Source organism: Callospermophilus lateralis, chromosome 5 (genome assembly GCF_048772815.1).
Source record: "Callospermophilus lateralis isolate mCalLat2 chromosome 5, mCalLat2.hap1, whole genome shotgun sequence".
In the NCBI taxonomy this organism is placed as follows: Eukaryota; Metazoa; Chordata; class Mammalia; order Rodentia; family Sciuridae; genus Callospermophilus; species Callospermophilus lateralis.
This window is the reverse complement of record NC_135309.1, coordinates 17,713,486-17,740,437: the sequence shown is the minus strand read 5'-3', so window position 1 is coordinate 17,740,437 and position 26,952 is coordinate 17,713,486. Positions and strand designations below refer to the sequence as shown.

Sequence of the window (26,952 nt, the reverse complement as noted above, 5' to 3'; positions counted from 1 at the left end):
AGGTTGAGAACAGCTGCATGTGGGAGGACTCAGGAATTCAGTTGTAAGGTGTTCTAAGCATACTTTGGGCTTGAAGAAGCCTAGGGTTCTGGGAAAAACCTGACTGTGACCTTTTGCACACATCCCAGTCAGGGCCCTCCTGGCTAGGGCACATTTGCTCTGGCCTGGGTGCCCAGAGCACAGCCTCCTTCCTCTCGTAATTAAAGTCAGCATGTGGCACAGACAGGCTCATGGTAGGCCCCAGACTCTGGTTGCAATGCCAAGTGCAGAGAAGAGCACACAGTTCAAGACAGGGTCCCACAGGAGTCCTGCTCTGAAGATTTGCCAGAATGAATGGCAGGAAGGACCCCTCTCTGGTCACAAAGCTATAAGGATATGGTGACAGTCTGCAGAGCTTCATCACAAGGGGATACCTGCGAGAGAGAAACTGCAGAGACAAAATGTGGAGAGAGACCAAGCAGGCTCTGAATTGGGTCCCATGGTCGCTTAGGCGTCCCATACCATGTCTTTGCGTGGTCCTATTGTTTATAGCGTGTTCATTCTTCCTTCATCTTTGTAGCTCTCAATATCTGTCAATGGCCATCTTGAGGCGCCCACAAAGCCCAGTTCCTCTAGAGTGAAAGAAGTCAGACCCAGTGAGGCCAAGCATGGCCCCTGGGGTATTTGTAGCTTCTTAACAAGCAGCTAGGCTGTGGTCAGAAAGGTGGAAGAGGCGAAGGGGGCGTCTGCTCCTCCAGAGTGAGGACACAGGGTCTGACAAGCATAATGAGGGTCTGATTTTGCCTTCATCTCTCCTTCCCTCTGAGACCAGAAGTTTTTTAAACACTTCCCCTTGATGTCAAGTGGGAGAAGACAAGTACCTGCCCTCATACGATTGGGAGAATAAACTGAGGATGTCGTAGGAAAAAAACGTGCCCAGCACATAATACAACACAAAACACTGTTAATTTTCTTACATTTTAAGTCCTTTTATGGAAGACCAACTCATCAGCACATCATAGTCCACACAAGATCCAGGAGAAATATTCAAACATTTTGATCAAAAGAGCAATGACAGCCTGTCCTCTCCTGCCCCACTGCCAATTTCCAAATCTCTCTCTGTGGTTTATCCCATAAAGCAGAAGTTCCACCCAAATAAATGAATTTTAAAATTTCCTTTGAAAAAGCAGCTCCCCTTGAAACCCATGTGGTGCAAATTCCTCTGGCTCCATTCACGCTTGGCTGGGTGCTCCCTGCCCTGGCTGCATGGTCCATAAACCTGCATGGAGACGGCAAACGCCTGATGGAAGGGGGTGTGGGTGTGTGTCCCATGTCCTGCAGGCTCTGCCAAGTACCAGGAAAATGGGGGCTGTGAGCGAAACCAGCCAGACATCCTTGTGTACCCTTGATTGTCTCCCCAGCTCTGGTTGCTGTGTACCCATTTATATGATGGACATAGAGGCTCAGAAAAGCCAAACTACAAGCCCATATGGCTGGGCTGGGACATAGTACTTGGGCTCCGTGTCTGCGGCTCTCCCCAGCTCCCACCTCTACTGCATGGAATGGCTGAGGAACCACACAGATTGGGTCCTCAGTTGCATGCACAATTTCCATGCTTGAGCCAGTTAATAATCATCTCAGGGCCTCTTTTCCTTTACAATAAAATAAAACAGCAATAGGCACCACCCAGGATGGTTTTGAAGATCGAATGAGGTTCTGAAGATTGTGGTGTAAAGAGCCATGCTTAGTGCTTTGTAAGCAATCAGCAAAGTGAAGGTGCTGCTACCTGGTTGTGTTCATTTCTGTTATTTCCATGACACTGTCTTGTCTTCCCAGGCTCTGAGTCCCCTGACTCTTTGCAAGGGGCACCTCTGGGTCCTGTTATTAGCCCAAGATGCCCACAGGCCTACAGACCTGCCACTGGTCCCACACCATTTGGGAAGTTCAGGGAATCTGCTTTGGCCCCCTCTAACCCAAAGCCTGGAGAGCTGGTCCTACAGGGTGCAGGAGTCCAGGCTGTCTTTCCCTGCTGGTGTGCAGAGCTGGTGCTTTGCTCCCCCCCCCCCCACACCCCCGAAGGAACTCAGCTGGGCAGTGCTCTCTCCACCAAAGGCTCTGCACAGGCTACAGGTCGTGGAACAACCCTTTACCACCCAGGTCCTCTCCTCTCTGTTTTTATTGTGTTGCATGAATTGCATTCATTAAGATTCTCACCATGATCAAATACTCTTGGGACTGCTCCACTCTCCACCCCATGATGGGGACCAAGTAAAATGAGACCCCTCTTTTGTCTCTCTGCTCAGTTGCTCATGGGCCTCCTTCGACAGCTTTTCTGCAGAGGTAGACAAGGCCTGGTAGGTCCTCCTCTCTGGGGCTCACTGCCTTCTTTTCCCGGGAAGCAGCGAGATTTGGCTAAAAGAAGCTAGAATTTGGAGCCAGATGGGCAAGGTATGAATCCTGGTTCTGAATGACTCTCCTCACTGAATGAGCTTGGGCAAAATACTTCACCTTCCAGAATCTCGGTTTTTATCCTGTCAAGTGGGCTGGTAATAGCTACTAAGCTCTCAGACGGCTGGGACAAGCCAGGAGTAGACAGGAGTGGTACAGAGTGAGTGAGAACCATCCTACTCTCTACCCACTTCCTCACTATTGGAATGAACTGTCTGAAAAAAAAACATTCACAGAAGTTATCAAAATGAATCCCTCCATCTCATGGAGGATATCTATTGACAGTTATTTGACTAGCAGAGCAAAGATAAGTAAGTTGTTTCCTATAAAGGGCTAGATTGTGAATCTTCTCATTTTTGGTCTTGGGGCCCATACAATCTCTGTCACAACAACACTACCATTGCAGCACAGACAGGGCCTTAGCTAACATGTCAATGATGGGTCTTGCTGTGTTCCAATAAAACTTTATTTATAATAGCAGGGGGCAGGGGGGCTGGACAGGCCTGCAGGCTGTAGTTTGCTCACCTGGCCTTTGGGAGTGGGCAGAACTGTTGAAGGGCACACTTCTCTTGCCAAGCAAAGCAAAGGGTTTCTTCTGCAATCACCCTCTTGGAAATCCACCCAGTAAGAGAGTCAGAACCCATGCAAGCTGCCCAAATTCCCTCCCAGCCTTTGAGAATGGGAGATTTAGATTTATGGGCATGACAATTTGTTTCACATAATTCTGTCAGTAATTACACCGACTTCTACCAGCAGCCATTAGGTAAATGATTTGGCCCTTTCCCCTGAGTAATCTTTCCCCCACTGAAATAAATGGAGGGTGCCTTTCTCTCCCATAAGTTAAGCATATTATTTGCCTCATCACACAAAGCAAATGCGGTAGCTCTCAGCTATTAGTCTATCACTGCAGCAATCAGATGGCCAGGAGCCAGAAGTAATTTACAACAGGGAAGTAAACAGGACCCCAGATAAATAAATAAGAGGCCAGCGCTGGTCTGGGGCCTGAAAAGATTAAGTAATGAGAGTATCTAGCAAGAGATTGAGTGCTAAGTGAGCTAGGACCGAAGCAGCCTCCCATGGAGGAATCAAATTATATCATTGGAAAGAGATATTATTGAAGTCCCTCATGCTGAGCTGGGAAATCAGCACTTCTTGGGAAGGGAGGGCTGCCACATTAGCATAGCAATTTGGGACTCCACTGAAGTCAGGCTAATTAGTTTTAGGTAAATGGCATATATATGGCAGGTAAGCAAGGTGCAGTGACCCTGCCCACCATGGGAGCCTGGTCAGTTCTTTGGTGGCTGTGGGATTATGAATGCTAAACTGGGCTCTTTTTTTCTTAAATTATAGACTCTTTATAAAAGTGACTAACTGGGTAGGAAAGAAACTGTTGCTGCTGCTGATTCAAAGCTGACTTTACCTTATGACCTCTGAAATCCCCAGGGGGTGGAATCTGACATGTAAGAACATGTCATCTCCAGAAGGCTGTGAGCTCTGGGAAGTAGTCTCTGCCATCCCAGCACAGGAAGACTTCCTCTTCCTGTCCCTTCCGTCAGTGGGCACCAGCACTCTCCCACACCACGAAGGGAGCCTTACAAAGTCAGCCTCTCCTTGTTTTTGGTTGTCTGTTTTGTGGATTTCTTCCTTGGAATGGCTCTCATGTGAAGTTTGTTCTTTCAGTTCCCTTTCTAAGGTACACTGTGACAGTGACCATGTGGAGGTGGCCACAGTACTCTGACAGAACCAGCACCAACCCTTTTCTAGGTAAGAATGGCTTTTCTAGGTAAGAATGGCTACTTCTTAATTTCCCCAGAGAACTCTTTCAAACTCAGATTGAGTAATTTATAAAGAACATAACAATTCCCACTGGTATGGAGGCTGAGAAATACAAGGTTAAGGTGCTGGCAGATTCAATGTCTGAATCCACATTTTCCTTCAGTCCTTCTTTCTTTTCTTTTCTTTCTTTGTTTTTGTGGTGCTGGGGACTGAACTCAGGGCTGCTTTGCCACTAAGGTGTACCCCTAGGCTTTTAAATCTCATTTTGAAATAGACCCATCCTCAGTTGCACAGACTGGTCTTAAATTTATAATCCTCCTGCCTCAGTTTCCTGAGTCACTAGGATTACATGGTATGCCACATGCCCCACCTCAATATCTCTTTTCTTAAAAGATACTTGCTCCCCGACCAGCCCACCAGGGAAGCAACAGTTGCCAACTCATCAGCAACAGCTTCCTAATCACTTAATGAAAAATTCCGGCTACCATAGGCAGGTATCTTTGGGCTATGCCTACAACATCAGACCAGAAATCTGAGGACCAAAGATTAGGGGTCTCCTGTTGCTCTGTGCCTCAGTTTCTCCAACTGTAAAAAGAGAGCATTGGCTTAGACATTCCAGAAGGTGCCATTGAGTTCCACATTCTATAAAGATGGCTTTTTATCCCCTGGGGGCTTTACTGGAGAATGTGGTGGCATAGAATGGAGAGTCACATGTGGGATTAGGTCTTTAATTGGCCTTGGAAGGAGCGAGCAAAAGACAAAACCACCCCTGAAGTGTACCCCAAAGATTGCTCTATCTTCCCTCTTCGCTCTTCTTCCTCCTTTGCTCTATTTCTGGCTTTAGTGCTCCTGTTCGATGTCACATGTTTGTTATTATGCTTCTTTCCTTCCTCCCCCTCTTCCTATTCCAGGTTTTCTTCTTTTCTCAGAAAGACCTGAGTCCCTGCAGGTATTTCTGTTCTACCACCATTTATTTCCCCATTCCTTTAAGGAATATATCCTCAATGAAAAGATACCTCCTCTCTCCTCATGACATGGACTAAGGATGGTGATGGGTCAGGTGGTTCATAACAGCAGCATCTCATGAACATGGGATCAATTAGGAGGGTCTCAAGAGCACCCATTCCACAGTCCAGTGTGGGCACGGGCCATTGCTAATGCTGTAGGTTTCTAGGAAGAAGAAATAACAGATGTAGGTGGGGGGACAAATAGTAGGTTGATTTGTAGCTCTTTGAAGCACCAAGCCAGAGTCTCCCAGCAAGTCACTTTGGAAAACATTAATATTTTGATGTCCCAATGTGTTTCTGGTTCCTTTCAGGTTTAGACTAATTCACCAGATGTCTTTCAAACAACCTCTGGTTTAGATCTCAGATCAGGAAAAATATAATTTGGAGGCTTAGGTCAATGTTCAGTAAATTAATGTAATCTACCTCTTTTTTTCTTTTTTCAGAATAAGATTTGGTTTTAGTTTGAGTCCCTGCAGGTCTTTTTTGTTTGTTTTGTTTTTATAAAAACTTTACTGAGCTGAGACTTCCAAGAGTGAGACAATTCCTTTCAATGCCCATTAGAAGTCAAAAATCAATGAGACCTGGAGATGAAGCCAACACAGTTTATCTTTTTATTTCATTGTATCACAGAATATTATTTTTGAAATAAGCATCAAAAACAACATTCTTCTCCTGAGCTTGCAGTGCCAGGCACAGTTCACATCTGATGGAAGAACATTCTAGCATGGGCGCTTCCCTCTCTGTGAAGAGACCCTCAATGGGAGTGTGACACCCTGCCCTGCTATGTTAGCTTTATGCTTTCTTGTACATGTGATCATGTGAGTGTGCGTGGGTGTGCATGTGAGTGTAATATGCGTGCACACCATTAATGAGTCATTTGAGGCTTTTGCAGGCAATAAGGAGAGAACTCTGGTTTGTGACAGAAGGTGCCTTTGACCACACAGTGAGAGGAAAAAGCAGATTTCTTCTCTAATTCGCTCATTTCCAGAGCATTCATTGAGGACCCACCACATGCCGGACACAGAGGCAGCCGACTGCAGAGTCAACAAGCCAGCAGCCACCATGACTATTTTAAGAAGGATGGGGCCATGCTGACAGCTGGCATCAGCATGTTCCAGGCAGAAGGAACAGCAAGGCTGAGTAGAGACTGGAGTTGTTGGAGCAAAAAGAAGAAGGCCCGTGAGGGGGCATGTGGTGGAGAGTGGCCTGGGATGGCACCAGGAAGAGGGCAGGGCCAGGTGATGTAATGCAGAGCTTGGGGCTTCTTCTTAGGACTATGGGAAGTCACTGGAAGGTGCTGGACAAATTGGTGAAGGCAACAATGACCAAGTCCTCCCATCCCCCATACCACTCATGTCGCTGACCATCCACTCAGGGAGAAATAGGGACAGGAGAAGGGACAAGAACACTCCCTGCTCTCTGGTGCTGCTTTCCAGGCTCATTAGACCTAATGATCCCCCATCCTTCACTCTCATTTAGATAAAGGAAGTGCCTCACACAGGGAAGGGGGTCTGCAGTGAGCACCATTAGCCGTGGAAGCCATAATGATCATTTCCTGAGGTAATTTTGTTCAGTGGCTGAGCCCTTAGGATCTGGTGGTTGATAACACTTTGTCTTGAGTTCTAAAATAGAATGAAAGTCCCTGAAGGTCTTGGGTAGAAGCCTGACCCATGTGCATCTCCTCCAAGGAAGAGAGGCTCTCTTTTGAGACTAAAAAACATTTGCAGTAACAATTTACTGTCTCTGACACAGATCTGCCAGCACCATCTCTATGTACCAAAAACACCAATTATGAGCCAAGGGAAAAAAATGCTCCCCGGCACCACCACTCCACTGCCTTCCAAACCCCATCATCTCATGGTCACATGGCTCAATAACTGAGCTAATTTAACAGTAGGCATCTTACACTAAAGTGTGACTATATCTGTGCGTCAGCTCAGAGCCTGGGGGAACTTTCATTTATTTGTCTGCAATTCTCCAATAAAGACAAAGTTTCTTGTGTGTGTATGTGCTACAGGGTGGTATGTGTATGCAAACGGTATGGGATGCTGTGTGTGCATGACATAGTATAATGCATGAATGTGCATGGTGTAGCATGCTGTGTATGCAGGTGTGATGCAGTATGTTGTATGTGTGTGACGTGGTATGATGAGTGTATGTGAGTGCTGTGGGGTGTTATGTGTGTGGATGTGGGGTATGATATATGAATGGTGTGTGTATGTGTGTGATGTGATATGTTATATGCATGTGTGTGTGTGGATAAATGGAGGAGCAGGAGACATATAGACATAGGAAAATGATTGCCAGGAGCAAAATGAAATACACGAGCCAGGGTTTCTTTCTAATTTGGTAACACCTGTCTTCATCTTGAAAAAAAGACTGAAGTTAGGTTTCTCTGAGCACTGGATCCACAGCCTTGAGTTTCAAAAGTGCCTAATTAAATGGGATTGAGGTGGAGAACAATCCTAGGTTGCCCTTCCCCCTTTTGGAAACCCAGTTTTCTCCCTCAGCAGCTACACTGTCCTCATAAAGTCAAGATGCTCCCTCTGCTTGGAGAAGTGTTGGTGTGATTATGTGCCTGTTTCAATCAAAAGCTGACTCACTGGTGGAAAATTCAAGAAGGAGCTGTAGACACACTGGAGAGGGCAAGCTTCAGCTCAATGGCAGGATATTCCACTCAGCCAACCATGGGGAAAGTTTTTGGTTATGTGATGGGCAGTGCCAATCAAGAGGAAGCCACACTGCCAAGCCGGGTTATTCACCCTGAGCAGGTGAGGAGCACTAGAAAAGAACTAATGGGAAGAGATGCAGTGTGAAAATGCTAGTTTGTTATTCTAAACCATGAATCAAAAACTCAGGTCCAGAAGACTCCATTCAGTCAAGGAGCATGAAATTTACTTAAACTCCTCCATTTCTGTTTGGTTTGGAGAGTCCTGTGTTATCATAGTTTTGCTGTTGTTAATGTTGTGTCAACACTTCCATTACAGGGCCTCAATCTCCAGGACTTGTAAATGAACTGTAAACCTTACAAATGGAATTTAGTGTTCAAATCCAGGATACAGAGCCCACAGGAAAGTCAGGAGAAAGACAAAGTTACGGACTTGTGTGTGTGTGTGTGTGTGTGTGTGTATAATTTGAAATCATGCTAGAAGTTGGCACATCAAATTAAAACTCTGTTTGTTTCCTGGAGAGATGCCCAAATGTTGGTTGAAAATGGGAGATGATTAGGCTCTCTACAAATGTTTCTGTTGATGCTAAATGTAGTTCAAGAACAAATATTTCAAGATTATTAGATGTGGGTACATTTGCATCATTCAGATAATTAAAGAATGTGTTTGGAGTCTGCCCACCTCAAAAGGCTATTTTTCTATACACAATGTGGTATTTCCCTGATACTTAATTCTCTGGGCAGTTTCTCCCTCCACATAAAGGGAAGGAGGATGCCAGAGTGTGTGAAGGTTGGCTCCTGGTTCTCCTGCTTAAAACAACTCTTTATCTGAGCACCCTTGGTGCTGCCACAAAACCCTGCCTAGGTTGGCCAACTCTCCTGCATGCCACAGGGTGCTGAGAGCAGCCTGGTATTGTGCAGAAAGGGCTCTGCTGACAAGGAGCCAGCTCTGCAGGTGGGGCCCAGCCAAGGAAGTCTGAGAAGGAGCCAGGTGGCAGGAAGCCCACACTCACACCCTCTGGGCTCTGATTAGACATTGCTGAGTTCCGAGCTCAGCATCCCAACAGCCAGCACATTGGAGTGACATGCACACACAGTAGGTGTCCAGCAATTGTCCCTGGTCACGCAGTTCTCTTATGGGCAACTGGGCAGGAATGTGACCAACAGGGGACTGAGTTCTAGGTATCAGCTGACTTTTGGTTTCTGTATTTTTCTAGTGCATAATGTGTGAAGGTTTCTGCTGTATGTACAAGGGTGTGAGCTTGCCTTGCCATCAGGTGCCCCACCATCATCAGCTGAGGTCTAGAGGTTTTCTGAAGCCCTATACCCATAACCCTTTCTGCCTAAATCTTCCTTTTTCTATAGCAATCCACTTGGTCCCAGGGTTTCATGATCACAGCTATGTCTACTGATCCAATGATGCTCATCAAAGGTTGGTCTGATTTCACTGGAGGGTAGCTCTTCTCACCCTGGCTAGTGGCACAACTTGAGAATGGCACACACATCTTCAGAAAACCATCTTGGAACCCCCACCAAGTAAACTAGCAGAAACCCTTACCTTCAAACCAAAGAAAATACTAAATCCATGAAATCACTTAAGCTACCCTTCCAAAGAGAGGGAGACTCAAAATGTTTTATGCAGCAACCTATAAGAAACTCATTTTGTGGGATGTTTCACATTCCAAACCATGGTTTATTCCCCCATATATCCCCGCCAGTAATATCAACCAGATGTGGCAAAGAAGTCTGTGCAGAATTGTAAAAATTACAAGCATATTCTGTAATTCCAAAGCATTGTAAAGTCACAGCTTGGTTTTCTTTCCTTCTTAAAAAAAAAAAAAAAAAGAAAGAAAGAAAAAAGAAAAAAAAAAAAAGAGAGATTCGAACAATTTCCAAGTTGGCAGAATGTTCTCGGTGTGCCTGATAACTTTAGAAAACTCTTCTGTTGGCCCAAAAGGCCAAAGAGATTAAAAATATAGAGCAAAACTCTACCTGTGATAAACTGTAGGGAATTCATCAAGGTCTACTTGCTATCATGCATTTGAGCCTATAAATTTTTCTCTTTCGATGTTTCAAGTCTTAATATCTGAAATCTCAAATAGAAGCGTGTGCTCATATGAGTGTCTAGGTTCAAAAGTAAATCAAGGAAGTTTTCATAAATCAGATTGTTCTCTCTCTTCCTTCTCTGTCTTCTGTCTTTTAAGGTGTATTTCAGCACAGGAGGCACATGATAAGGTAGAGAAATAGAATATAGAATTGGGGGCGGGGGTAACCTAGGTTTATTCCTAGTGATTGGAGCTCCTCAAACTTCAATTTCACCATTTGTGTAGTGGGTATAAAAATATTTACTTTGCAATATTCTCAGGAGGGCAGAAGGAGCTGATATATGAATAAGGCGCCCAGCACATAGTAGGTTCTCAACAGATGTTTGGTCCCTTCTCTCCTCCCAAATCCATAAAATAATAGGGCCTATACTAGATTGGTGTTTCTCATGTATGCCCTATAGGGGACATACACCACAATCACTTGGAATGTCTATTGGAAAAGTCATATCTCTAGTCCACTGCAGATCTGGAGAGCCAGACTTCTTGTTCAGGTGGCCTGGGAATCACCATTCAAGTGGGATTCTTCCCTATATGTTAAGCTTAAGAGCCAACTGTATCCTAGACCCTTGCTCTGCACAGTGTGGTCCTGGGCTGGCAACATCACTTGGCAGTTTGTTAGAAATGCAGATTCTTAGGCCCCATTCCAGACTGTGGAACCAGATGCTGCCTTTAAACAAGATCCCTAAGTGTTCAGAGCCCAGTAAAGTTTGAAAAGCACTGGTGTAGATGACTTTTATCCCCAGCTCTAAAACTGCATGGTGTATGGGTCTATAAGACTATTCAAAACATTAACTTTGTAGTCAGTGCTACAGACAAGTCCACAGCTGGGTCAATCCTTGGGGGAGGAGAAAAGAAAGGACATTTCCCATGCCTTCTCCCATGGCTTGGGCTCAGGGAACAAGAGAGTGCAATCCTACAACAGAAGCACCCAGAGTGACAGGGCATACACTGCAATCCATGCTCCGTTCACACACAGATTAAAATGAAACCTGTCTTCAAGCATTTAAAGAACTTGGAGTTGATGATACAGGCCATGAAGCAGATAGAAGGCTACTTTATTGCAGCGTCCAGAGCTTGGAGGACAGAGCAAAAGTGGAGGGAACAGAGACGTGGTTTGTAGGGACACTTTCCATGAGCTATGGGTAGCTGTGCATCTGGAAAAAGTGACCCCATGTCTGTGGTGGTGAGGCTGGTCTTAATTGTCCCCAGTGTCCATTGGTCATGAAATAGACCAAATTCCATCCTGCCCTCTTTTGATTAGATGAGACAACAGAAGCCCAGTGAGGCAAACAAGCATGTCTAGGACCACACAGGTTTCTGGGATCCAGCCCCGGCCTGGCCTTCTTGGAAGCCCCCAGCATCCTGATGGACTGGTTTTCCCATCAGCCCATTATCATTTCACCACATCAGATAACAACTCTGCTGGAAAATTGGCTAGTATGGTTTTTGTTTTCTCCACTGGTTTTTCACTTTTATAGTACTGTTTCACATCAGTGCAGAGTTTTATAGAGACACATATTGCATGTAGTTATGTTTTAAAGTTGAGTGCAAAACTGGAAGACTGAGGCAGCTGCAGGGGACCTCTGCCTGCCAGCAGGTACTGACTAGAAGAGTGAGGCTTCAATCACTCAGCAAAGCTGAGCTCAGTTAGGGTTTCAGAGATACACAGGGACCAGCACTCACTGAGCTCCTACCAGGCACATGACATAACTATAATGGACAAATTGAAGTGAGGATGTGCTCTCGAGTCAGGCAAGTTTGCGTTTGAACTTTGGCTTGGCCAGTTACTGACCCTGTTACCCTGGGAAAGCTGTCTAAATCTCAAAAACACGGTTTCTTTATCACTAAAATGGAGATAATAGTGCATCTACCTCCTAAAAGATACAGTGAGACAATAGATGTGAAACAGTTTGCCAAACACCTGACCCAGAGTAAATATGTAATACTCCCTGAGAACTGATAAGAACTGAATGTGGCCCCACTCCCAAGTTCATATGTTCTATTCTCAAGCCTCAGGAGCTCGGAATGTAAGTGTATTTGAGAATAAAAGTGTATTTGGGTCCTAAATTAAAATGAGACCATTAGGGTGAAGACACAATCCAGTATGACTGGTGTCATTTTGAGAACAGGAAGACACACCAGAGGCACACACACCCAGAAGGATGATCACGTGAAGGACAGCAGCAAAGTCCTCCACATATAAGGACAGAGACCCCAGAAGAAGCCAAGCAGGCCAATACCTTGATCTTGAACTTCTAGCCTCCACTACTGTAAGAAAGGACATTTGTGTTGTTTAAGCCACCCACTCTAGGGCATTTGTTATGGTGGCCATGGAAACTGGCAGGAACTATAATTATTGCCCCAATGCTAGAGCTAGCATCAGATGGAGCAAATTGAGGTCACTTGCTCAGGGCGATAAGAAAGAAGGATTCAAACCCAGATCTGGAGGGCTTTGAAGCCCTTGTTCTTTGTGCTCATATTGAGTTGTCTAAAGAGCAGGTCTCCTTCCCAAATGCAGCTTCTCATTTGTTTGGGGGTCTGGAGCAAGAAGAAACACCCTGGTTGTGGGAAGCAGGCCATGCCCTGCTCTGAATTACTCTTTGAGATAGAGAACAACAGGTTTTAGGCTGAGTTTGTAACCTGAGTCACTCTGGTTTGTAAAGCAGCAGTTTGCCATGAGCTACTCCATGTTGAGTACGGTGCCAAGATGGGATGAGACCACACCTTATTTGTATAAGGAAACCACCGCCATCTGCCCAGGACACAAGGGACAAATTGATGAAGGACTTTCCCATGACAACGTATCAAACTAAACCAAGGAGCACCTGGACAGTGGACATCCCAGGTCACATCAGGAACAACAGACACAGGAGCTCAGCAACCCACAGAGGAGCGTCCCTCACTCAGGCCCCATGAAAGGGGAGCCCCTCTCCCCCCAGGCTGAACACAATGGCACCTTGACCCTGTCACCTTGACCCTGTCACCTGGTCATTCTTCACGAGCCTTGCCCAAGGAAAATTGCCACAGCAATGAGCCTCTGGTGTCCTCTTGCCGTAGGCTTCACCAAGGATGGCTTCTCCTGCCTGTGACGCCCATGCACAGCCCACCCCACACTGACGCCTCCTGCTGACACGGGGACACTGAAAGTGCCATTTTCTGTCTGGAGCCTCTGCTGTGACAACTCTGCAGTGTTGGTTTGTTACCGTTCTCATCTGACCCTCGGTGACTCCAACTCTGAGTCTCCCTGTGTCTGTGGGCCTGGCACAGCATCCTGTGACCCTGAGGCTGCTTCAGTCCTTCCTCGGTCTCTCTGTGATCTATACATGTATCACTGTGTGACGTGTGTGCCACTCGAGTGCTGTAGAAATTAGACATCAAGATTGGAATAAAAAGCCTGTATTTGCCCAGCACCTGACGATCAGGTGACCCACATGCATTCAGTGAGTGGCCACTGATGAAAGTGGCCCAGGCTGTGAATTCATCATTATTTAACAAATGCTGACATTGTCGAAAGACACAAACGTGCTTGGTCTATGATAATGACATAGCACACTCACGATGCTGGAGTAAAAGACAACATTAAACACACAGGCAAGGTACCAAATAGCAGTAATGAATATTCAGAGGAGGGCTCATTTGTGGGAAGCAAGTCTCTGGAAAGCTGAAGTCTTGTGGCCTTTTGCTCTGGGACAGGGATGCTGTTCTACTATGATAACAGCCAGTGACTTGGAGGTAAATTTGTTGGCCGAATTTCATATTGTTTTCTGTTACTGGGGGATTAACTTTCCAAGTCTCTCATAACTCCATGGCCCCAAGGGAGTGACAGCAGGTTTAACCCCAGCAGCATGTTTTTGAAGCTGTCAAATACCTCATGGAACCAAATGAAGAGTAATTAGAGCCTTGGTCCAGCCACTAGCGGCTAGAGATTTTAAACCATTACCAAATACTGAACAGACGCTTTGGACCTGAATCTGGGACAGGTGGGCCAACAGGACCCCAGTGGTCTGTACATCCTCCTATGGCAAGGTCAAACTCAAATGCAGTTGTATCCCTCAGCCCCTCCAAAGCTGTCTAATCCAGGGAACAGCAGAGGGTTTTTAATCGCTGTTTTTAACTTCCCTTCTGCTCCTTCTAAAGAATTTCTGGCAACATTACCGCCAGCATTTAATAACCAGAAATCCTTCACTGCCTCTCCCACACGTAGGTGAACGAAAAATCTGGAAATGCGTACAGAAAGGAGAGATGTCTCTAGGAGGTGTAACAGGCCCACTCTGCTTTTTAGGTGAGACCATTGAAGCCCAGTAACAAAGTAATCCACTGATGGTCACACAGCTTGTGTGCAGCAGATATAGGGTGAGGCACAGGGTCTTCCCACTCTAAGTACAATGCTCATCCAACTCTCATCAATTCCAGAGTCTGGACTCTTTCCTGGTGCTGAAATGTTTGCACCACAGATCCCACAGCCTCAGCACATGCACGGCTCCCATCAGTCAGCAAATTTAATGGCAGCCATCTTCCACCAGGCACTGATTCTGTGAGGTACTCAATTCTGCAAGGTGTCTGGATGGTTTCCATTTGTTCTCACAACACCATAAACGTAGCTTATGTTATTTTACTGATGATGAGCCTGAAACCTAGAGAAGTTAAGTAGCTTGCCCTAGGGCTCATGGCACATGACTGGCAATCCCTTAGCCCTTTACTCCACTGCTTCTTTCCTTCCTCAGCTCTGGGTTAGATTCCGGGGAGCATGCAAAGATCAGAAGCAAAGTCCCTACGCTTTTTGGCAACCTTATGTAAGGATGGGAGTGAGCCAATATTTATTGAATATTCAAGACATGACAGAGGTCTGGTTGGATATCTTGTGGACCATTGTGATATCTAAAGCTCAGAGTGCCTCCTAGGCACTCTGGATCTAGGTTCTAGGATCCCATGGTCTATGATCTATGTGCCTGAGCACAGAACAAGAGGGCAGATGTGCCACTAATGAACACAAGAATCAGATGGTGCTGGATCCGAGGGGGGTGCAGTGGGGCATCCAGTAAAAGGCCTGGGAGAAGTACTGGCATATCTGACAGGCCACTGTCAGTCCTTCCCTGTAGGCCTTCAGCTCTCTGCTGTAGTCACACAGCAGTATGGGATAGGAGGAAGCATAAGGGCTTTGTAGAGACACAAATTTGCACGGAAGCCCAGTTCCATGTCTCCTGGCTATACAACCATGGATAAGTTAGACAACTCTTCTGCTGTACTCTGGATCTTGAATGTCCCCAAACAAGATTAAAGGACCTGGGTCAGCCAGAAAACCCCATCCTATTTGAAACAGCAACTTGCTTGGGCATGAGCAGGTGTCTAAGCTAGTTATCAGAGCCTACCCTTAGGTCTTTTCCACTGGATGATAACAAAGGCACTCTTCTTTGGGCTTGCAAAATTAGCATGTGGTGAGTCCACTTTGTCTTGCATCACAACCTTTGTTCCAAGGAACCTCTGTTCCGCAACCTCTGTTCTAAACCCTTGGATTCAGTTGTTCCAGAGGCCATAATTACCCCTGGACCTCTCAGTTACATGCAGTAATAGACTTTCTCTCCAGGTAACCTTATTTTAATCATATTCCTGGCACTTGCTGGTTAGTAGTGTTATTATCATACAGGTTCACAATAAATACCACTTTTCTTTGCCATCACTACTCCAAACATGTCTTCTTACACCACCATCACCTTTCCAAAAGGCATTCTTTGGATAAACACTGAACATTAAGCAGCTTTTGTCTGCAAGTCTAAGAATAAGAGAAAAGTAGTGTTCGTAATGGCTGCTTGTGCCACACAGCACTCTATGGGAAGAGCCAGCTGCACAGAAGCAGTGTGGAGGTTTCCTGGGAAATGCTTGCCCTGTCTGCTGAGACACAGTGCTCTTTTAAAACAGAGCCAGTGGCATATGTACACACACTCATGATTGCACATTTATTGATTTCTAATTTGTACCCTGCTTACTTCCAAAAAGGCCCTGGAGTGACTGACAAAATAAGACAAAGACATAATGGGGCCATTAAGAAAAATCAAAGATCAAGCCCAAAGAGAAAAAGCAATTGCTGATTATAGCTCAAACCTGGGTTAATATAGTTGCTTCAATAAAAAAATTATATTTAGCTCTTGGCTTTTTGGCAGCCATTCAGAATGTGTCATAACAGGGCACATGGAGAGCTAGACAGCCTTCCATATACAGCTCTGTACCCAGCACAGAAGCTGGGCTGTACAGCACCCAGAGAAAAGCTTACTGAACACAGAAATGAATGAGTGAATGACTGAACGAATGGTGGGTAAAAGAATCAAAGCTCCTTGAGACACATTTCCTTGGTCCTGTGTCACTCATATATTCACCTACCATCCAGCTGTCATTGACTGAGTGCCTTATGTGCATCAGTCTCTGTGCCAGTCCAGGGACCCAGAGAGGGACCGTTATGAAAATGTGTTAAATGTCCTTCCTCTCTTCCCAGCTGCAGCTCTCTGGCTGGAAACAAAAGTTCAGAGTAATTTATCTCAATGATCATTGCAACTCCTAGTTTCCTCCCAGAGAGAGGAGACCAGAAATAAGCTGCAAAGACAGGAACTGAGGAGTAACAGCAGTTATCTTGGCCCCTCCACTTCATAACACATTAAGCCTTAGAAAACACACAGGCACCACCATCTCCCTGGATACTTACTGCTCCTCTGCAAGGTACGGAGAAAGGAGGGGCACCCCTCTTTTACTAACAAGGAGATTTAAGCACAGAAGAGAAAGTGACTCTCCTAAGGTCTCTCAATTAGAAAGTGGCGATTCAGGTATAGCCCATGGGTTCCTGTGCTTGGCCTCAGCACCCCAGAGACCTGTTATCACCATGTCCTCCGTCTGAACCAAGACCAGCCCTGCCAAAACTGGGTTTCACCTGACAGCCACAGGGAGGCTTGCCTTCAGGTAGCAGCTGAAGTGCTCAGCCCCCGCCTCCCCGCAGCCATCCAGCAGCTCCGGCTCTTTCTAGAAACTAATGTTGAGATTCCAGGTGAATAGGAGATAGTCTGTGGCACTTGGTAAGTGCTGGTTGAAAAGGCTACCAGAATTTTACTCATCAATAGCAGAGAATGAAATCATGGCATTTGCAGAGAAAGAAAGAGAGAGAGAGAGAGAGAGAGAGAGAGAGAGAGAGAGAGAGAGAGAGCGAGCCACCAGGCAGTGCTGGGTGGAGAGATGGCTGTTTTGTGAGCATTTAAGGGGAGAGCTGTATGGTGGGTCCTCTGTGGATTCAGCCAACTGTGAATTGGAAATATTTTTTAAAAAAAGTATCTATCTGTTCTGAACATGGACAGATGTTTTTTTCACCATTATCCTTAAGCAACACAGTACAACACATACTTACATAGAATTGCATTATAGTAGGTAGTGTAAGCCAGTTAGAGTTGATTGAAAGAAGAATGTGCATAGGTTATATGCAAATATGACATCATTTCATATAAGAAACTTAAACATCTGGGAATTCTGGTATCCATAGGAGTCTTGGAATCAGTCCCCTGTGGATACAAACAAATGACCTTACAGGGAAGAGGAAGTTAAAGTCAGAATGGTTTCTGGTACATCCCTTGGCATGCTTACCCAGCCCTGCTAGACACTCGGGCTTCTGGATTGTACTTGCTCCAGGGGGAAGCACCAGAGGTCTGAAAAGGGGTCAGGGCCTTTCCTATTTTTAGCAAAGTCAGCAAGGTGGACCCTGCCAGAGAAAGAGTGTGCATAGCAAGAAGACCTTGACAAAGAACAGGTACACCCTAGAGAAAGCAAGACACTGCTCCACCAGAATACCCACCATCCCTGGCCTGTTTTTGTTCCAACAATTTCCTTTGAAAATACATTTATGCACATAGTCTATATGCATGTGTCTGTGTATAGACACATATAAATACACACTTCTAATTCAGAGCTCATTCTTAAGTGTACATACTAACATGTGTTTCATATTTTCTAGCTTATCCCAGAGCCTTACACGCATTGTTTGACTGCATAAGTAGGCATTAAACACAGCCATCAGGAAGAAGAATGGTGGCCACAACACAAGGTCCCTCTACCCCAGCCACGCTGTAACTCTCAGCACCTGCACTCCCTCATTTTGTCATGAGTGCTAAGTAGCCAGACAGTCACTACTTCTTTCCCAGAGTTGGGCCCTGGGCAGCCCAGTTCACCCCAAGATCTATATTGGTCACTGCCAGCAGCATTTCAGGTTCACAGTCATGGAGCTGTTCAGTGTCAATGAACACCCATGACACACAACTCAGCCTCCACCATACCCTGCATCTCCAGCTCCCAAGCTTTAAACTCTCACAATGAATAAACACACAGGGCATCTCCGAATCTCCCTGCCCACCTCCACTTTGTATTCTGGACCATTCTAAAATGTAAAGCAAAATTCAGGGTGCTTCTTTATTTTCCCATCAAACCATCAACCTCAAGACCCATAGTTGCTGAACTAGAAATGCTAGACAGCAAGCAATGGGCAGGAACTCCTCCAGTCAGATGTCAGGAAGGTGGAAACATTTAGCCTGACCCAGTCTTGCCTGAGACCACCAGCAGCCTCATGTGAATCAACTCACCCAAGCCCCCCATTTAGAATTCCCCTGAAATAAGTTCAGACGCATGTAAAATGGAAGTTTCCTCCCTCCTTGCAATGGGAGGGTCAACTACCACGCGTCACGAGACCTCATCAGCCACATAAGCCCCTGAGCTCTGAAAGCAAGAGCAAGAAACCAGACGTGGAGATATGGGGGTGGAGGTTCCCCATTCCAAGCCCTGCTCTAGTCTCCACACCAGGGCTGAATCAGCAGATCCACATAGCAGAGGGTGCCACACATGAAGGCACCACAATCTGCACATCAATAACGCTAGGGAAGGCGCACATGGAGAACATAAGTCAAGGCTACTCACAGTCTGGTGAGCTTCGGTGTGCTCTGGAAAAGCAATTCTGGAAGGACCTGGAGCTTATTCTTGTTGAGACGCCTACAGGGGAAAAGAAGAATGAAAAGATGTCAAGGGCATATTAAATCGGATCAAGAGTATTTGCAGATACTGCTTCAATCCATCCATCCATCCATCAACAGGTATTAAAAGGACTCTCTAGATTTTTCAATATGGATGTTCAACATGTGTAAGGCATATACCATGTTGACCGGGCTTTATAGTCCACAAAGATGCAAGGCCAAGGTCAGTCGTAAGCATAAACCCAGCACGCGTGCTGCACTCCCTCATTTGTCATGAGTCTGGGACAGACATCATTAATTGATCACAGCATTCTTTCCTGAGGACTTTGGGGCTTTTTCTCCCCATGAGCTCTGGGTAGTTATTGCCAAGTGATAGAACTGACATGTAAAATGGACTCCAGAAACAAATTAAATACCAGAGAAAGCATCCCAGATTCTAAATGGGTGGCAGTTGCTATAGGAACATAGGAGAGGTCAAGGCAGATCGCTGTGGGTTGAGGGACCAAATGGAATTCCTGCCAGGCTGGCTCTCTGGACCAGAGCAAGGCAGCATAATGACTCTCCTGGGTCTTGGCCCTTCTGCCTTTGTAGGCCGCTTTCTTCATAAGAACTTTTTACATATTATATTTTACAACTGTAAAAAACAAAATTTTTTACGTTATGTAACTATTTCAATCTAAGAACTCACTTCTATTCAAATTTTAAAAGAAAATAAAACATTTTCATGGGCCTTTCCAGCACTGTGGGTGCTCGGCACTGCCCCCACCATGCCTAACATAGAAATCAACCTGGATCAGGGACCAACATTTGGGCATGAGGTAGCTTGATATAAAACTCAGCCTGGTAGGGATGGCCAGTGTTGGATGATGGCCACAGAACCAGGGCAGGTCTCTGCTGGGAATGGCCAATGCTAAATGTCACAGAAAAGAAGGCCACCAGAGCTTCCAGGGCACACAACCATCATGTGATCTCCGTGAAAGTTGTGTTGGGGATCTTAGACCAAGAGGGAGACCCTATTCCTTGCTAGCTCATGTTCTTCTGCCCTAGCATCTGTTCATCTCTTGTTCAGGGAAAGTGCTTCTGTCTTTACAGATGAACCCACAAACCACTTAAGCGTCTATCTAATAGTGTCCATTAACTTCCCAGGCCAAAGACGGTTCAGAAGCTGGAAGAATTTTTCCAGCTGGAGTGAATGAAACACACCTAGTTACATGAGGTAACTGTCCTACCCCCATCTTAGAGCTAAACTGAGGCTGAAGGAAAGGTAAGTGTCACCACATCTTCTGGCCCCAAAGTCCACACTCCCTCCTTCCCTCACACATGATTCCCAAGTTGGGGTTTTGCTCCCATTTCCCCCTCTTGCTGGCTGTGGCAATCCATGCTCTGTTTTCTGTCTGTGAATTTATTTTCTGCTCTTCCCACCACCCCTGGTAGCCTCTCTTTGTGTGTTCCTGCCACAAAAGTGAAAGGCTGAGGTAGGATCCAGTTCTTAGATTAGAACAGTTCCCAGATAGTCCATGCTAATCCTCTCTGGAACAGGTGGAGGTCATGAGCCATGGAGAAGGCTTGGCGTTATAACTTTGGGATTAGCCAGGGCCGGGTTTTATCATGTTCTTACTGTAGAACTGGGTCAAGTTACTTAGCCTTTGAAGTCTCAGTTCTCTGTCTTAAATGACCCTATGCATTGCCATGAGATGGCAAAAATCATCAAAGTAGTGATGACCGAGTCATACTCATCACAGTAGTGATGACCGTGTGTCACAGGCTGTGCTACATGCTGCATTAGCCGGTCCTAACTGCAGTAATGACTAAGCAGGCCTTGTTAATATCTCCACCTCCTATATAAGAATTCAGAATCTGGAGGGGCCCAGGACACCCAGAGGCCACAGGGGCAGAGCTTGGGCATAGTCAGCCTGACTCCAAAGTCCTGGTTCTGAACCACCATGGTACTCAAATCCCTCAATAAATGACAGCTTCCTGCTCCTTTGCCTTTCTTCATTTTTCTCCACTTTTCATCCGGGTTGCCACCTCCTCCACCCCAACCCAGACAATGATCTACTCTGCGCACAATGCCCTCCCTGGAAAGGACTTTCTTGGAGGTCCCCAAGGCAAAAAATGGGTCTCTATATGGGTCTGTCTGGAACCACCCTCTATTGTCACAGATGTACAAAGCTTGGTAAGAGTTCCATTTAGACATCCAAGACTCCAGTCTAGGCAAAAATCCTAAACTCTGGTGGCCGCTGCCTGAAGTGGGTAGGGTGTTTAGTGTGCTCAAAGCCCTAAACCAGAATTGGAACTAAAAATAAAACCAGCTTGGCTCTGAGGCTCCCGGAAGGGAAGGAATCATTTTCATTTCTTTGCCGGTATTTGTGGCTGGACAAAAATAAAAATGCAACCAAATTTAGCCAATGGAGTTCTGCCTGCTGCTTCCTGAGCCCTGAATGGGGATCCTGGGGCAGCCAGGCTGGGCTCGGGTCCTATGCCAGGGGCCTTTCCACTTCAGCTTGGGCAAGTCACACGCTGGCTCTTCCTAGCAGGAGCTTGATTCCGTATTTTCAGGTTATTCCAGAACTTACTCGTGTTCACTAGAGAATAGGCTGGGCTGAGAAGTCTTCCTTGAAGAGCCAACAAAGGCTCCAAGGTACATAAGGGGCACTTTCCATGTGCTGCTCAGGAATTATTGTCCTGAGCAGAAAAATGAGTGGGATGAAATGTACTGCTCTGAGAAAGGATTAGGTAAGCGCTGGGCTGCAGACGGTGGCTACTGGCCACAGTGCACCTGTGTCATCTGCTGCTGTTACCCTGGTCCAGGCTAGGAGTCTCCAGCCCCAACTGGAAGTGAATCTGTGATTCCCAGAGGCTGAGCAGGAGTGAACAGAACCCCTACAAGGACAGAACTATGGTCAGCTAACAGCACAAGGGTCAGGTCCATGACAGGAGAAAGCCCACGAAGGTGTCCCCTCTCCCTCTAAGATCAAGAGTACTTCACAGCTTTCCTACTGGAACAATGGGGAGCATCCAGATCAAAGCTCCACTGGCTGCTGAGCTACAAAGTCACATTGCTTTTCAACCTGAACCATGAGCCTCACGGCCCTGACTTTGTGGAACCACTGAAGGCCTTCCTGAACATACCTGGGTATGGAAAGCACTCTAGACATTTTTGCCACTTTATTAATTCATCCATTTAGCCAACCATCAACCACTCATCCATCCCTCCATCTACTCATTCAAATACCATCCATCTATCCATCATTTCTCCTTCCCTCCCTGCCTCCCTTCCTTCCTTCCATCTTTCCAGTTCTTTTTGAATATGAACCTGCAAGGATAAGTAAGATGCTATCCCTTCCTTTCAGAACATCCCATGCTAGTGGAGAAGACAGATGTGAAAATAAAAGTCAAACCACACTGTTATAAGCAAAGGTGTTCTAAGAACATAGAGAAGGAGAAGCTGGCCCAGTCCTGTTTACAGGAAGATGAATGTGACTCTCCAAGAAAGATGGACAGAAAGTTGTGGACTTGAGTATGTGCATATCTATGGAGAGCCAGGAGACTGAGCAACATTTGGGGAGCAGGCTTACGTAGCTGGAGCATGGGGGAGACTTGAGAACATGAGCAATGGAGTTGTATAAGTAGGCAGAGGTTGTATCATGAGGGGCCTTGTGGATTGCAGTAAGGGATTTGGGCCTGGATTTTTACGGAGAGTAATAAGGAGCCATAGAAAGGGCTTGAGCAAGGGAGGGACCATCTGGTTTGGATTTTAGAAAGCTCTTTCCAGTAACAGTAAACTTGGTTTGGAAAAGGGTAAAAGCAGAAGCACGGAGATCAGTTAAGAGGGCTCTTGAGTATCCAACACGGTTGTGTAAGACCTGGTTAAAGCTGACTGTGGTGATAGATGTGGGAGACAGCTGTGAGGTCTGATGAGTAGGGTCTGCGACTGAATGCATGTGATGGTTGAGGGAATGGCAGGAACAGAGGTATTTAAAAGTGGCTTCCCAGGAGCCAACTTGGGAAGTTGATCAGTCAAAATAACCAATCATCTAGGAAAGGAACAGAGAAAGGAGGAATACCAAGAAGAAGGTGAGTGTTTAGATTCAGAATTTCTGAACCACTGAGATCTTTCAAATATGTTTTGACAAATAATACCTAATAATAAAACTACAACCATGAGTCAAAGACTGAACAAAGCATTTTGCATGTACTATCTCACTGAATTCCCATAGAAATGCCCAGAGGCCAGTCCAATTATTATCCTCACATAAGGTACCAAGGTCTGAGAAAAATAAGGCACTTGCCCCAAATCAAGTCCACCAAAACATAATGGTGATGGGATTTGAAGCCATATGCCTAATGCTAAACCTGTGTTCTTAACTGCTGTGTAAAATGATGATATTTAATTCAGCCCCTCATTATAAGCTGTCTTGATTTATCACCTAATGTGCAGTTCTCATCTTCCTTTTAAGTTCCAAGGGTCCTTCAGAATAGGAACTAAATCTTGCACAGCCCTTATTTCCCAACGGCAGCCAACACAGTGCCAGGTTCACAGGAACCTTCAGGAAGTGTTCATATCCAAGTTTATGAATAAATCAGAAGGCAAGAGTGGCCAACTTAGGGAGCCTAAGGGGTCAACTGTCCCCTGGGCTAGATGAAGGAAGCCACTCTCTGTGGAGCAGGACAGGATTCCCAGAGACTCAGCTTCCAGATTCATCTGCCTCAAGACCAGCCAAGTTAGAAGGTGGGCTCACTGCTCCCCTTGGGTAGGGAAAGGACAGGGCGAGGGGCTGAAGGGCCAGGCTTAACATGGCAAGTACCTCCCTTTTATCAGGGAGGTGTGGAGTGTCCAGCTGAGGGGCGAGGGCCTGAGGGAGAGAGGAGGTCAAAGTGCACTAATCTCCCAAGGTCACCAAAGCAGCTCTCTTTGGTACCAAACCTAGTTACTTCCCTTAGCAAGGCCCACTTACTGGTATTTTCAGAAACACCCACATGTCTATACAGCAAGGGACAAAGAGGCTTTGTTGCTTAGAGCAGAAGCTTCAAATCACCTTCAATAGAGAGATAATGGAGAGGCTCCTGGCCCGGAAGCCACAGGGATGACAGCAAACTGCAGGGCAAGGGTAGAATTGAACTACAGAGGAGGTCTTAAACTTCAACTCAGAGTTGGCACCATCAACCACAAGGACCCAAAGATGTCACTATAAATCAAAGGCAAAAAACTTGAACTTCAGGGAGCCCTGATTTGGGCTGTGTCCATTAGCTGTTTGCCAATGGCCTTACACTTGCTCTGTTTCCTCACCTGTCAAATAAAACAAATTTAGGTTTTTAAATTTTTTTTGGCTATGCAAATTTTCATAACATAAACTTAACGTGACCTAATCAATTCAGTAAGCAACCCAATCTGTGGTGGTTGCTGGATGACACCTCTCATGATCAGGGACAACTTCCACACTTGTTGTGGTGGGAAAGCCTTCCCGACAGGCTGACAAGCCTGGCCACATTGGTCAAGTGATTGCTGTTCTCTGCCTGTAGCTTCCTTTTCCTAGTAGGGGAAGGGGTAACACAGAACATCTTTACTGATATATAATGGTGCTTCCTTTTAACATCAATTACAGACAAATCCCAAATTTATTTCCATGGTTCAGAAGCAGGTTGACTGAGCTTTGGCTTCTGCAGTATTCAGCATGTGCTCAATGACATCTAGGTTGGTTTATGCTTTTTGAAAACGGATTATTTTTAGTTTGTAACTTCCAAGTGTCCCAATAGCAATTAAAAACTTTTATTTTTGATATTTCCAATGGACAACTAGCTTCGTTTGTCATAGTCTAAAATTCTTGCCCAAAAGCAGTCTTTTTATTTGAAGTTGTTTATGAAAACCTCCTTTAAAAGTAACTTGCAGCTTATTTTAGGAACACAATTATTATATAATAACAGAACATGTACCTCACAGAATACCTGGGAGGGCTGAATGGTTTAACATCTGCAAAGGGCTTGGCAGAACTTCTCAAGGGCTCAATAAATATAGTGGTAGCAGCTACTGTTAACATTGTCATTCTCCAGAGGTGCCCCAGGAGCTCAGAAATACAGGTATTTCTCCTTCACAGATGACAATATTGGTCAGCAAGGCAGTAATAAGTGAACTCCAAAAGCTTACTGGTTAACACAATAAATGTTTACTCTCTGCTCACATAAAGAGCTTGTTCCATCTCACATACTGCTGTGGAGAACACGTGGCCTCCAGGGTTCAGTGCCAGGGGAGGAGAGGAAGGAGGATGCATTACAGCTCTTAACCCTTTTGGCCCAGGAATGATGCAGATCACTTGTGTTCTCAGCCTGTTGGCCAGAACAAGTCACATGGCACACACTTAATTGCAAAGGATCCTGGGAAATCTACAGGCACCCTTGAGTATCTGGTGAAAGCTATCGTAACAGCCAATATGCCTGAAGAACTAAACACCAGCAATGGCCTCTCTGTCCTTGTCTTTGCTGCCTTCCTTCCTCTTTTCTATTAATGCCGGGTACTTGCTGTATGCCAAGGGCTGTGTTGGGTTTTTGGTATGCACTGTCTCCCTTCACTCTTTAAGCAACTCTTTTTTTCTTTCTTATAGTACTGGGGATTGAACCCAGAGGTGCTCTCCCACTGTGCTACATTCCTAGCCTTTTTTATTTATTTTCTTTTTTATTTTGAGACACATTACCTAAGTTGTCCTTGAACTTGCAATCCTCTTGCCTCAACTTCCCAAGTAGCTGGGATTATAAGCATGCACCATCATACCCAGCATGAAGCAATTCCTAAAGTACAAATTGTTATGCTTATTATTTTAAAAGAATAAATTGAGATACAGAAAGGTTCCAAAATTTATCAAAAGTCACATAGCATATAAGTAAGGCAAACATTGAAACCTGTGATTTCAGCCCCTCTGCTGTTTTGTTTTCTTAAATCTTTGATGCTTGGTTGACCAGGAAGTTGCTTAACAATCCCAGAATAGACAGCAAAAACAAGGACTATTTGTCTATGTTAAATCTGGGAAAATTGTGCCCACATAGATTAGAACCCTGTACATGGTTGGCCTTACTGTATAAGACCTGCTCCCTGGCCCTGACCCCACTGGTTTCAGAAGGTGGCTCTGAGGGTCCCAGAAAAATCACTGCTTAGGGAAGGTATGGAATCCTGAGCTATCTATTAAGAGCATCTCTATGTTTCTCTCAGACCTAATAGGCCTATCCGTTCCAACCTCCCTGAATGTGTTCTCAGTCCTGTGTACCTTTATGGGTGGTTCCAGGTGCCCCATATAGGTGACCTATATAAGCACTTCTGGAGAACCCTGGGGCTGTCCCAGAATCTCACCTTACTGAGACCAGCTCAGGATCTCAGTTTGAAAAGAAAATATGCATAAAGTCCTCCAAAGCCCCTTTTGCACTCTCCTACCCCTCACCTTGGACCAATTTCCCTCCAATTACACAGCTGTTAGGGAAATGCAGTGCACATCCACACTGAAGCCTGCCTTCCCCCAGCTGCTGTCATGTGCCTAAACACCCCTGCAACTAGAAGCTGGGAACCCAGGAAGAGAGGAGAAGGGAAGGAAGGAAGGGGAGAAGGCCTGCAGCCTGTCCATGCAAATGCAGTGAGAGGCTACTGACTCTGTGAGGTCCAGCGGAAGTCCTGGAGCATCCTCTGCTCTGGTTCCAGGGTTGTTAACCCACAAGGCCTAAGTCTTTTCTGCCTAGAACAATACAGGGTAACCCCAGAGGCTACAACCAACAGCTGCTTTACATGGGACCAAAGTCAAGAGCATAGGTCACTGCAGACCCCCCAGGAGACTGAAAAGGGAATGATGTCAATATACTGAGGGCTCAGACTCCAGGAAAACAAATCTAGAAAGCACAAAGTTGCACACGCTTGGGAATGCACACACACTGCACACACTGCAGACACAATGCACAAGCAACTTAACAGAGTCACACACAGCCTTAGAGCTGGCCAGATC

General features: G+C 45.7%; 1 protein-coding gene across 1 annotated transcript in view; it reads right to left on the bottom strand.

The window, feature by feature from the left end:
- The window catches only part of Slit3 (slit guidance ligand 3), a 568,745-nt gene that overhangs the window by 449,205 nt on the left and 92,588 nt on the right, over positions 1 to 26,952 (bottom strand). Inside the window, exon 4 of the mRNA XM_076855688.2 lies at positions 18,921 to 18,992. Within this exon, the coding sequence (XP_076711803.2) occupies positions 18,921 to 18,992 (72 nt within the window). The remainder of the gene's footprint in view (positions 1 to 18,920; positions 18,993 to 26,952) is intronic.